At 36.8% G+C, this 13,909-nt stretch overlaps 1 protein-coding gene and 1 long non-coding RNA gene across 8 annotated transcripts in view; one reads left to right on the forward strand and one right to left on the reverse strand.

Annotated features, from left to right (window-relative positions):
• Positions 1–698: 698 nt before the first annotated feature.
• LOC110461462 lies at positions 699–3,945 on the forward strand. The gene is made up of 2 exons (XR_002464132.1): positions 699–1,548; positions 1,612–3,945. It is a non-coding gene; the product is annotated as an uncharacterized LOC110461462 (long non-coding RNA).
• Positions 3,946–4,542: 597 nt separating this feature from the next.
• The window catches only part of LOC110461483 (pyruvate carboxylase, mitochondrial-like), a 43,286-nt gene continuing 33,919 nt past the window's right edge, over positions 4,543–13,909 (reverse strand). For all 7 annotated transcript variants that reach the window (XM_021514949.1, XM_021514950.1, XM_021514952.1 and 4 more), the window contains 7 exons: positions 11,463–11,712; positions 9,822–9,950; positions 9,264–9,379; positions 8,717–8,896; positions 8,185–8,433; positions 7,317–7,457; positions 4,543–6,793 (listed from right to left, as the gene is read on the reverse strand). In XM_021514949.1, coding sequence (XP_021370624.1) covers positions 6,533–6,793; positions 7,317–7,457; positions 8,185–8,433; positions 8,717–8,896; positions 9,264–9,379; positions 9,822–9,950; positions 11,463–11,712 — 1,326 coding nt within the window. In that variant the 3' untranslated portion in view covers positions 4,543–6,532. The remainder of the gene's footprint in view (positions 6,794–7,316; positions 7,458–8,184; positions 8,434–8,716; positions 8,897–9,263; positions 9,380–9,821; positions 9,951–11,462; positions 11,713–13,909) is intronic.

Consider the following 13,909-nt stretch of genomic DNA (forward strand, 5'->3'; position numbering starts at 1 on the left):
ATTGGAATATTGGCTAAAATTTTAAAAGTATTTTTCTCTAGAATCCAACACTAGTACTCTTGATGGATGGAAATGTCCATACATGCTTTATCTAATTTGTAAAGTTTATTACTCAAGGGTCATCTGTTGACCCTTTGGAAGGGGGTAGATTTTATAGATTATGTACAATAGGTATTTAAACACTTTGGGTATATTTTGTCCAATTTCTAACACCTGATATTATTAGCTTTCTGGTATTGTAAAATGACAGTTTAAGTTCATTTGAAAATATACACATGTACATTGTATGTATTCCTATCTAAAATAGTATCATTAAACCCTGGACTTTAGTTATAAGATAGCATCAATTCAGTGATTTTATCTGATTTTACCAATGTAAAAGACACTGGGTAAAATGACCTAACTCGAGCTAGATAAACCAAGGACTTGGTTATCCAATTCTGTGGATAAACATGATAACTAACCGCCACTAGTTGGGAAACTCCTATACCTTAAGTGATTTATAGAATGTGTCAAGAAGTCTAGTTTACAATACATATAATCTTATCTTTGGGCCTGTATCCCTTGGATTTTATGTAGGATGGGTTGTCAATAAATATACATGATTTAACAGAAAGTGATTAAAGCAAAGTTGAAAATGTTCATTTCACAAGCTAAATTGGAGTTATCTCCCCTACACTGTTTAATTGGATTGTTATGACAGAATATATGTAATGTTTGTAAATAAGTTTGTAAGTCAATAAAATCTGATGAAATGAAAAATAATCTTATTTTGAACATCTGCACACTTTTATTGACTTTTCTAAATTCTACTTGAAAAGGATTTTGATAGAACCTGACAGAAACATGGTAATTTCCCTACTCATACTTTTAAGCTGTATTCCTCTGTGAATGACCAGCAGAAGATTAAATGATCTTTCAGCAAGTTCTTGCAAAAATTAAAGGTGAGTCACCTCTCCTTTAATATGAAAGTCAATGTATATGAAATTGTTTTTTTTATTTGATCTTTTGACGTTAGGACGCAGAAAAAGTGCTGAGTAGCTCTCAAATATTTTTCTGTGGCTTTGTTAAAAGCTTTGTAGAAATTTATCACTAGGTTAATTGTCTCAAAATATTTGAAAATACCCTTTCCCAAATAGTGGAAAAAGTGAAAAAGTGTATGCTCTAATGACCATTTTGAATTTTGACTATTCTCAATGTTGCTTTTGGTTGAGCTTTTAAATTTTACTCAAGGGACACATATAAAAACAACTCAAAGTGAAAAATTTTCGGCTTTCATCATTTTAACTGCATAACGTTTGCATGTGTATAGATGCCAAAACAAAAACAGACCCATTTTATGGTTTATTTGTTCTACATACTTGCATACATAAATCATTCACAGTTCAAAACTAAACAATGCACAAGCAAACACCATTGATAACAAAGGGTGTGATACAGGTCCTTTCTGGGTCTCTCTCTGTCAACACAATAACACCATTGATAACAAAGGGTGTGATAAAGGTCCCTAACACAATAAAACCATTGATAACAAAGGGTGTGATACAGGTCCCTTATGGGTCCCTCTCTGTCAACACAATAACACCATTGATAACAAAGGGTGCGATACAGGTCCCTTCTGGGTCCCTCTCTGTCAACACAATAACACCATCGATAACAAAGGGTGTGATACAGGTCCCTAACACAATAACATCTCATATGACATATAAGAATTAGAATTACTTCTGACTTCAAACCAAAGTCGCACACAATAACTATACACTTATTTTATATGATAAAGGTTAACATAGGATATTACAGTAGTTTTTTTGTTAGGATAATAGACGACTATAGTGGTTTGTTTTCCTCCACTACTTATGAGTCATCTACAACGCCGCTATATATAGCCTAGGCCTACTACCCTAAATCTATCAATAAAACATACCAAAAACTAAACTTGTGTAAACTTACGCAATACCATGATCTAATGTTTTGGAAAACCTCAGCCCGAGCTTTTTAATTATTTTTTTAGAAATCGTTGCCAAACCTTAAACAAAGTCCAATTCTGTAAAGTTATTTAAATATATAATGTATTGAACTGGTTACTAAAAATCTGTTTAGTAGGAACAGAAATAATTGATACACGCTTCAATGGAGATTGTTAACATATGTATTTTATATAGAAATATAATTAAAAGGTAAAACACCTGAAATTAATGCCCTCTTTTTATATATTTAATTTACCTTGGTATCAAAATCAAACAGAAAAAGAAACAAATGTTTAATAGTGCTGTCAGTTACGTTAGTTAGACAATATATACAAAAGGTATTTTTACACATGAAGGAGCAATCTGGGGGGAAAAGCACATGAGTAACCTGTGTATGAAGATGACTACCCAACAAACATTGGGATCCTATTCACAAACGTACTTACATATACCTACATCAAAATATAACCCGGTTATCACACAGCATGTAAAATCAGCACTGTAAGGTTCTATAACTCGACTACATCTACCTGCACACACTTTCTATAAAATCTCTGTAACATATTTCTATAGCACTATTCTACACCAATAAATGAATGGAATAGGTAGAAATCATGTAATATTTGACATAACTGCTGGCAGAAGAACTTTTTACCAGAAGTATATGTATATATATATGTTTATACTGTGAATCAAATTTCACAAGGTAAATTTTAACACAGAATTTAACGCAAATGATATAAACTTATTAATGTTTACCAATTTAAAGGTCCATGAATAATTTGTTTGAAGTACATCACAAACATAAGTAAATACAACGTATAATTAACTTGGAGTACCTTGGTAGCTAGAATGTTTTGTGTTAATGAAGCATTAAACTGCTTTCATATGCGGCTTATAGACAATAACAATGCCCACTACATTACAGGAAAATGACATGAACCACATTTGTTTTTAGATGTGATAACATTTTTAAAGGTTTAGAAAATATGTTGACCCTTCAACTTTTTTATGTTGTTTTAAAAAAACTTTGAAGCAATCAAACGAGATAAATGCCATTGAAATCTACACAGACTATGTAAAATCCTTTTACCTACTGAGGGATTAGTCTACACAGACTATGTATAATCCTTTTACCTACTGAGGGATTAGTCTACACAGACTATGTAAAATCCTTTTACCTACTGAGGTATTAGTCTACACAGACTATGTATAATCCTTTTACCTACTGCGGGATTAGTCTACACAGACTATGTAAAATCCTTTTACCTACTGAGGGATTAGGCTGTTAGATTCTTTAAAGACCCTGTACAAAACTTTCCGACAGAAAATATCAACACATATATATCATGTAACAAATTACAAATAGCAAAATAAATGTTCTGAAGATGTTAAGTGTGAACACAAAGACACCCGTATATTATAAATAAATGCTCCTCCTTGTCCCTCCTTGTAATATTAATTCATCTTTCTGTCCCCCTATATATTTATATCTAGAAAAAGTCCCAGTAAGGTAGTTACATACCAGTAGTGGTATCATGTTTAATAAACTTAACTAACAAAGTGTTTCTGAAATATTTCCTCTCCAGAAGAATCAAAATAGTTAACCCTTTCACCCCAATGCAACTTTAGTAAACTCTACCATGCATTGATCTGGATGAGTCCATTTTAGTCTACAGTGATGAAAGGCTTAAATCATTTGAAAGCACTACAGCACTTGATACGGTTACACGTTGCACCAATGCATGGAATACAGTTGTAAAATGATATGTTTATACATGTATTGCTGCTATCCATTCTACAGTGTAAGTACTATTTAACTTATAACAGACAGATCTGCACTACAGTTCATCACGAGAAAGGTGTCTCCAATATTACCCATGGTTTTATTTGGTTAGGGCTCAGTTAGAAATAAGTCTGAGAGTAACCCAAATAAATTCAGCATTTACTGGACTAATTTGATCTTTATTTAATTAAACAAGAGGCCCAAGGGCCTTAGCGGTCACCTGAGTTATATCATAGGTACTGGTAGCTTTATTTTATTGTTTAGATGTGATGTGGAAATCAGCATGTAAACTAAGTGAAATACAATACTTGTCATGTCATCAATGGATAAGAATTTGAAAATATTGGTAANGAAGCCTTTAGACACACTACTTCAAACAGACACGGCAGTCTCAGACACATCAGTCTACAGTGGCAGGTATTATGACTAGATTCTCCATAATCAAGTTCTTTTGGCATTTAATACACATTTTCTATAGAAATTTTAGATTCACCATTCTTACATCATCAAACCTCAGTTATCAGACCTCTTTCCGTAATTATTTCAGCGGTTTCAATTCTTCTTGCTTCTTTACCGGAAACACCTTAAACACTATCGGTATAAATTAGTGTGTGTTGGATAAAGAAACATTTTACACATAATTACATTGTGAAAAATATATGGATTGCAAGTAAAAGGACATTTCACTTTATAAGCTTCATGTAGTAGACAGTCAACAGAGATCGTCCTACCTGGTATTTATAACAAAATATAACAGAAAAAACAACACCATGGAAGTAGATTGAGCAAACTTGGTAGAATAATATAGATCTGTAAACAAGTAACAAAAAGAGAATGTTTTGTAAGTAAATGCAAATGAATTAATTTGCAAGTTTTGGCATTTTTATATATCAGACATAAAAAACACAACAGCATTTTATACTTCCCGATTAATGCATCCTGGTTTGCAAGATCTGGCGTTTTTATACAATGTCATGAAAATACAAATACATGATGCTCAATTCTAATAAGAGAAGTTTTGACTTAGATGGATATGGGATGTGTTTACAGTAGAATTTTTATCAGTATAATTGACTAAGTTAGTTATAAAAAATAATCCTTCAAATTTTGACACAAATGGTTAAGCCCATCCTAATCTTCTTTTCCGGAAACACCTTAACCCTTTCACCCCTATGTAACTTTAGTAGACACTACCATGCATTAATATGGATGAGTCCATTATGGTCTACAGTGCTGAAAGGGTTAAACACTATCGGTATAAATTAGTGTGTGTTGGATAAAGAAACATTTTACACATAATTACATTGTGAAAAATATATGGATTTCAAGAATTAAAATCAGCAAGAGACACATGGGCCTTAATGGTCCGCTGACCCTTAAATGATGTGAAATATGGTTAGTGTTGGCAAGGACAATATACATAAAACAGATGTCCTGTGTACCTATGATCAAACTTTCTCATTTAGGATTAAATAGTTTACTATAATGAACTTAAAAAATCAGTCAATATATGTGTTTGTTCAACTGGAGGACAAAACCATTTGGAATATAATTTATAAACTGCAGATTTAATTTTGATAGAAGATGATGACAACAATGGTTTTTTAACTTGTGAATGTGAAACCCTAGAACTGTAATTCACTCAAAAAGGAATGAAATATAAATAACTTCATTGTTTTGGCCATACAAAGTTTTGTTAATATAATGGCTTAACAAGAAAGAAATTGCAAAAAAGTCAAATCGCCAAGGCTCAGGTGACATCAAAATGTGAGAGAATTAATGGTTACATCATTTGCCGTATATACAGCTAACGTTTGGCCCTTATCATGGCCCCATTGGTCGTTCACAGCCTATGTGATAAACAAGTTACGTTTTTGTGCCTGTCTTTATTTGAAAGGGAAGAGCTCCTGTACTTGCAGGTTTTCAGAATTTTTATTTTAATATCTGTAAAATTTCCCTCTGCTTGCTGGAGCCTATCTGATTCACTGGGGCTTAGGAACTCTAAATGCAATTGGTATGTATTGGTATTATTCTCAAGGTTGTTTCAGCTTATAGAAGTTGAAATGGCTTCATAAAATGAAAGAACAAACTATTTATGTCATTTTCCTTAAATAATTATAATATAATGTGGCCCCTTTACGAGGCTCCATATGAAGTCAAAGGAATATAACATGAACCACTTACTCTTAATGTCTAGAACTTCCTACATATAAACATTATAAACTCTAAAGCTCTGGCATTTACATTAGAGTCTGTTAGAAGAAGACTACGAGCTTGCATAAATTTTCCCTAATTTGCACCTTATAAGACCATAAAAGGCTAACATCCACAATTTCCTCAACTTCAAACCCCTACACCTGAACATGGTCCTTGCCAAGGCAGTAAATTAAAAAAAAAAGAAGAAAAATCCAGTAAAAACTGAAAATATCAAGATGTTAAAGATGGTTCACCGTTCCAGAGGAAGCAGATGGCAATAGGTTACCGAACCTTTGGCTCAGGTCACCTAAAAATTAAAGCTCGGTCACAATAACAGATTTGGTTTTCTATGTGAAATCAACTACACATCAAGTAAGCGTTTTTCAAGATATGTTTTAAGGTAAATAGTGTAATGTAGATACACATTACTGGTTAGTAATTTCGAAAATAAAAAGATGAGAAAATGAGAAATAGAACTAAGAGTCTATACTGGTAATGTAACAGTGATAATGTATCAGTGATGACACTATGATATATGGTGATATGAACTGGTGATATCAGCAGACTCCAGATAAATGATTCCCTACTCCATATCACACTCCATGTCCAACAAAAGGTCATCTCCCTCCAGCTTCATGTTGGGGGCCACAGCCACTTTTTTGATGACCCCATCAGCGGGTGCATTGACCACCATCTCCATCTTCATGGCCGAGAGAACAACAATAGGGTCACCCTTGCTGACTGTGTCTCCCTCCTTGACCATCACCTCCAGGACAGTCCCAGGCATGGGTGCCCCAATGGAGCCTCTCACTCCCTTCACGGCCTTTGGATGGACACTTAGCTCCTACAAGGGATAAAACGTTGTTATCACGTGAAGTTTGTTTTATTCTCACAACATAGGGGTGAATATGTAATTTCTTAATTTAACTCTTCACAGCAGAATAAGACAAAGCACTGCAAATAATACAGTTCCTCTCACATACACTAACACTTAAGTGATTTTACCATAGTTAACTCTAGTATGGAGATTCACAGTATCTGTATAGGTTTTGTAGAAATAGTAAGTGACTTTTAAAAACATCTGAATGTGTATACATGATGGGTGTGTTATGCACATCTGATGATGCTGCTGGTGATGATGCTGCTGGTGATGATGATGAGGAAATGGTGATGATTAACCTTCAAGGATGGGTATATGCACATCTCTCATCTAGCATGTGGGGTACATACTGAGTCTATATGTGGAGTGTGTGTTTGAGGAAGCATATTTATTTCATGTTAATTTATTATAAAATATCCTGTTGAAAAAACAAAATAAAAAGAGTTATATATTTTTTTTTATTCTTTTTTAAATACGGAGATTTCACCTTTGTTGCCTCATGGTCTGTGATGATGACAGAACGCAGTTGTCCATTCAGCTCAAAGAATACCTCTCTCTGGCCGAATTTGTTGAGGTCTCCAACAGCCAGGGTCTTAATGGACAGGGTCTTTCCCTTCTCTATGTTAACCTGTGGCAAATCAAATGAAAGTGTCAATATTGTTTACTGGCTAAAGTTTTAAACAACTTAGAAAACAGGTTTGAACATTCAACCCTTTCACCACTGTGGACCACAATGGACTCATCCAGATACATGTATGGTAAAGTCTACCAAAGTTACCTAGGGGTGAAAGGGTTAAACAAGCTTAATTGCTATTTGAACTTAGAACCCTCCACACTCCAGATGGATACCTCATGATGAGTTCAGCCATTTGTTCATAATCTTTTATCAATTAGATCCACTATGTAGCTTTTACTTGGACACGAGGCAGACAAATAAACTTATGTAGTCTAACAGTACTCTATTGAGCTTGAAAATGTTTGTGAAACAAATGCCCCCTTTCCTGTTCTGATATATATGAGAGTTACATGTTAAGTCTAGCCAGACTCAGTGAAGTGGAAAATATAGGTCACTGTGACTTATATTTGATATATTGGTGTTGTAATCTTCAAGATATATCCTCATATGGAGTTTGGAGACTGTTGGACTTCTAGTAACAGAGTATTGGAGTTAAATGGCAAGTCTAACAAGGCGTTGTAGGAACAGACAAACTTAAAGTTCCTTCCACTGATGTTGTACAAACATAAAATCATATATACCACCAACCTGATTCGGCAGTAGATAATCAGGCTATAGGTATAGCTATCATTCTGTTTGGTCATACACTTTACCCTTTAGAAATCATCAAGTACCGTACCTCAATTTCCTGTGCCATCTTGGGACCAACAAGGAACATTTTTGTGTCCAGGCAATCCACAGGGCCATATCTGCTGCGGAACTCAAGGAAATCGTCTGTGACTTTGGGGTACAGAGCAGAACTTATCACATCAACATCACGTATAACATGGTTGTGCTTCTCCTCCAAACTTGTCTTTAGCTTGTCAAAGTCAATGGGAGCCAGTGACTCACCAGGTCTGTGCTCAATTCTCTCTTTGTCTTTCAGGATCTGACAGCACAAAACAGTTCAATATCAGTTAAGGCCATCACATTTATAAAAAAACACATTTTTAGTGTAAAAGAAGATCAATTTAATCAAAATATCAAAAACTTTCAAGTGGTTACAAGAGAGTTGGAAGGAACATTTTCAGTAAATTGACCCTAGAAAAACACATTAAACCTGACCAAAATTCTGACTCTGCTGAAAGTGTACTGCAAATGTGATTGTAGATATCAAATACACACTGTATATCCATTAATTTCTATGTAAACTGGGAGACTGTAAACAATACCTTTGTTCTCAGTGGCTCTGGGTAGCCACCTGGTGGTGCACCAAGGAAGCCCTGGAAATACTCCACGACAGAGACAGGGAAAGACAACTCATCTGCTCTCTCCTCCACCATAGCTCCAGTGAGTTTGTTCTGGACCATGAACTGGGCTAAATCTCCCACCACTTTGGAGGAAGGAGTAACCTATATGCACAGCAAGGAAATCTAAATTTCTAGTTTTGGATTTATTAAGAATATCTATACACATTAAACAAGGTTTGGTGCATATATCATGCAACGATTCACTTTATTTGAATTCTCCCACATTATGAATTCACATAAAAGACTAAGGAGGCTCATGCCATTCAGATGGAAACATTGATGCTCAACAGCCAACAACCTCAAAATACAATAATTATTATCTCCAAAAAATTCAAGCATAAATATTTTTCAGATATTAGACAAACAACAAAGATATTATTAGAGTTGTAAAATTAATTAATTTTATTTTTGTTTGAAAATGCAACTGTACATGAGTATATATTTTCAGTAGCCTATAGGTAATACCTACTTTGGGGATATCTCCCATCAGCTTGTTAGCCACAGAGTATGTCTTCTTGACCTCCTCAAACTGGTCAGCCAGACCAAGACTGTAAGCTTGGAACTGTAGGTTGGTGTATTGGCCCCCTGTACATAATCAAGATGTATCATTACATCTCCTATAATCACTGTTTATGATGTAGTCTTAATATACACCTGTTATAAGTAGGCTATCCACTACTCTGTGTCACACAAATTACACAACTCAACTTCAATATTCGGAATAAGTATTATAGCGATATTTGCCGAAATGTCTCTTTACTGATGTTTTCAGCAGTTTATAGTCAAAACACCGGTCATATATACACCTTGGCTGACAAAGGAAACCGAAGTTTTTGACAGCATGCAAAATAAGTTTTTTTAATTCCTGTTTGTGTTCAAAACAAACTTAGCCTTTAAAATTTAAATAGTTTGTGATTAAACAAAATGGTAACGGGATAAATATGACAGCTTAATTATTCATTCTTTTTCTATAGACGTTCTATGAAGTTTATACTGATGGAGCTAAAAGCCTGTGTACAGCTCTTACCTGGGATTTCATTGTTGTAGATGTCAGAATTTCCACTCTTCATTGTTACACAGCACTCAAACGGAGCGTACAAGTTTCTGGTTTGTTCCCAGTAAGCTGAGTAACCTGATACATCAGACAGCCTGATACCTACCAACAAATACACAACAAGCTAGCTATATAACCAACATATAAGGACTCATCTCAAATGATTATTTTAGTGTTCAGTGACATAATAGATTATTACAAAAGGACAAATATTCATAGATTTGGATTGCTTTTGTAATGAAATAACATCAACAATTTGTGCTGTACCTACACATATAGTTCTATGCCTTTCCTATGACAAACACATCTCATAAACACCTGCCATATTAACACTTCAAAAAGTGTATGTCGAATATATCAAATCAGTATGAGCACCTGCTTGTGGAGTGCCATCATAGTTACTCCAGGGGTTATGCTCACTTATGATCACTGCATCCTTAGAATATGTCATGACAAAGTTGAGACTCTGTACGTGCCGCGGCTCGGATGAAACAAGTTGACTAGTTTGAGCATTTGATGTATAATCATAAGATTGACCGGCTTCTAAGTCACTCCTCTGTTATCTTCAAGGGCAATTGGTTTTTTAACAGCGACCAATCAAATAGCTATCTTCATGACTTCAATTTTACCATGACATATTCCAGGGGTGCAGAAGAGGATGGAAAGCACAAATTAATTGTATTAATGAACCAATCATACTGTTCCTGTGTCTAACTTGGTCCTCTCCTAGGCCCAGTCATACTGTACATATGTCTAACTTGGTCCTCTCGAGGGCCCAGTCATACTGTGCCTGTGTCTAACTTGGTCCTCTCCAGGTCTCAATCATACTGTACATATGTCTAACTTGGTCCTCTCGAGGGCCCAGTCATACTGTGCCTGTGTCTACCTTGGTCCTCTCGAGGGCCCAGTCATACTGTACCTGTTACCTGTGTCTAACTTTGTCCTCTCCAGGGCCCAGTCATACTGTGCCTGTGTTTAACTTGGTCCTCTCTAGGGCCAAATCATACTTTACCTGTGTCTAACTTGGTCCTCTCCAGGGCCCAATCATACTGTACATGTGTCTAGCTTGGTTCTCTCCAGGTCTCAGTCATACTGTACATGTGTCTAACTTGATCCTCTCCAGGTCTCAGTCATACTGTACATGTGTCTAACTTGGTCCTGTCCAGGTCTCAGTCATACTGTACATGTGTCTAACTTGGTCCTCTCCAGGTCTCAGTCATACTGTACATGTGTCTAACTTGGTCCTCTCCAGGGCCCAATCATACTGTACATGTGTCTAACTTGGTCCTCTCCAGGGCCCAATCATACTGTACATGTGTCTAACTTGGTCCTCTCCAGGGCTCAATCATACTGTACATGTGTCTAACTTGGTCCTCTCCAGGGCTCAATCATACTGTACATGTGTCTAACTTAGTCCTCTCCAGGGACCATTCATACTGTACCTGTGTCTAACTTGGTCCACTCCAGGTTCCAGTCATACTGTACCTGTGTCTAACTTGGTCCTCTCCAGGGCTCAGTCATACTGTACATGTGTCTAACTTGGTCCACTCCAGGGCTCAGTCATACAGTACCTGTGTCTAACTTGGTCCACTCCAGGTCCCAGTCATACTGTACCTGTGTCTAACTTAGTCCTCTCCAGAGCAGCTACCATTGCACCCATACTGGGCTGGGACGTCATTCCTGACATGGAGTCTACAGCCACATCCACTACGTCTGCCCCAGCCTGGGCACATGCCAACATGGAGGCCACACCAGCCCCAGCGGTGTCATGTGTATGGACATGGATGGGCATATCAGGGAATCGGTCCCGCAGTGCCCCGACCAGCAGGGTGGCAGCCTGGGGTTTCAGTAGGCCTGCCATGTCCTGGAAATAGAGTACTTATCATGTCATGTGGTATATCATACAAGGCCACTTTCAGCATATATGCATTAAGATATATCTTTCTTACTTTTTTAATATAAACAATTCTTGTTTAAGAAGGGAATCTTATTATATTCAGCCCTGGATATAAAGAGACTTGTATAATTTTTATCCCTTATGTTTTTCTTTCTTAATTATTATGTGTATCATTTATATTTAGCATGGTTTGGTTTTATCTTAGAAAATGAAACAAGAGGCCCAGAGGGCCTGTATCGCTCACCTGAATATGTTTAAAATAATTGGTATGAAATAAAGATATAGCACTCCATGGTAGGTGCTGTAAGTACATTGTACATCCATCCGGTACTTGAGATATAGCGAGAACAAACTTCAAACAGAGCCCCACCCGCATGTCCCTAGGGAGGGTCATACCTATCAATTATACAAAATTGAGACCCCTTGGCCCAAGGATGCTCCAGACTAAATAAGGATAAAATCCCTTAATCCTGATGGTCGAAAAAGGATTTTAAGGTTTTACCGCTATTTCTCCTACTGGGCCCCGCCCTTCTGCCCCCTGGGAGACCACACCCACTGCTTATACAAAATTGGTTCCCCTTCACCCAAGGATGCTTCATACCAAATTTGGACAAAATCCTGTCATTCGTACAGAAGAAGAAGTTATTTGAAGAGTTTGCTATGTTTCCCCTATTGGGCCCCTCCCTTCTGCCCCCCGGGGGGCCACACAAAATTGAGTCCCTTTTGCCAAGGATGCTCCAGACTAAATTAGGATAAAATCCCTTAATCCCTATGGTAGAAGAAGGATTATAAAGGTTTTACTTCTATTTCCCCTATTGGGCCCCACCCCTCAGGTCCCAGGGGGGCCTCACCCACTGTTTATACAAAATTGGTTCCCCTTTACCCAAGGATGCTTCACTCCAAATATGGACCAAATCCTTTAATTCCTACAGAAGAAGGATTTTATAGAATTTGCTATGTTTCCCCTATCGGGCCCTGCCCTTCAGGCTCCAGGGGGGCCATACCCACCATTTATACAAAATTTGTTCCCCTTCCCCAAAGTTTAGACAAAATCTGCTCAGTCGTTCATGACTACTAGCTGCAGTATGGCATAAGCTCACCATGGTCCTTTGGACCAGGTGAGCTAAAAAATGTGTTTCAGCTGAGCATGTTATTCCTGCCTTTATTTAAGTCTAAGAAAAAGAGATTTATACCAGTCTTTAATATGTACCAGAAGATTTATTCTTTTAAATAGTAACAAGAGGCCCAGGGGCCTTAATAGCTCACCTGGTATTTTATTTTTCAATTTAAAACCTGCTGAGTACCATTCAGGTTTATCAAAGGAGTACAAGAAACAAAGTTGCAAAAAGAACTACATATAAATCTGTTTTGGTGGGAAAGACAACAAGAAAATGAGTTTTTATGTTATGTCCCAATTTCCCTCTATTTCCCCTATTGGGCCTCACATGCACCTTTTCCTTTTTATACAAATTAAACAAATTGAGTTTTTTTCCCCTAAGCATGCTTCAGATCACATTTGGTTTAAATCCCTTCATTTGTACAGAAGGGAAAATATTTTCCTTTATTTACCCTAATGGGTCCCACTCATCTGCCCCAAAGAAGGGGGTCCATATACCTCAGTTGAAACAAAATTGATTCTTTTGTCCCTAAGCATGCTTCAGACTGCATTTGGTTTAAATCCCTTCTCTTGTATAGTAGGAGAAAAAAAATCCTCTATTTCCCCTATTGGGCCCCGCCCCTATGCTCCCAGAGGGGCCACACCCTCCGTTTATACAAACTTGAGTCTCCTTTGTCCAAAGATGCTCTAGGACAAATTGGGTCAAAATCCTTCTATTGGTTGAGAAGAAGAAGATTTTTAAAGATTTACCTATTTTCCCCCTTTTTGGCCCCGCCCCTCTGCCCCCAGAGGGACCATACCCTCCTTTTAACCAAAACTGAGAACCCTTTGGCTAATGATACTCCAGACCAAATTTGGTCAAAATCCCTTCATCGGTACAAAAGGAGAAGGATCTTTGATGTTTTCCTCTATTTCCCCTAATGGGCCTCACCCATCTGCCCCTAGAAGGGGGCCCACACACCTCAGTTTATACAAAATTGATTCTTTTGTCCCAAATCATGCTTCAGACTGCATTTGCTTTAAATCCCTTCACTTGTATAGCAGGAG

This window comes from Mizuhopecten yessoensis, unplaced genomic scaffold, assembly GCF_002113885.1.
Source record: "Mizuhopecten yessoensis strain PY_sf001 unplaced genomic scaffold, ASM211388v2 scaffold10621, whole genome shotgun sequence".
NCBI lineage: Eukaryota > Metazoa > Mollusca > Bivalvia > Pectinida > Pectinidae > Mizuhopecten > Mizuhopecten yessoensis.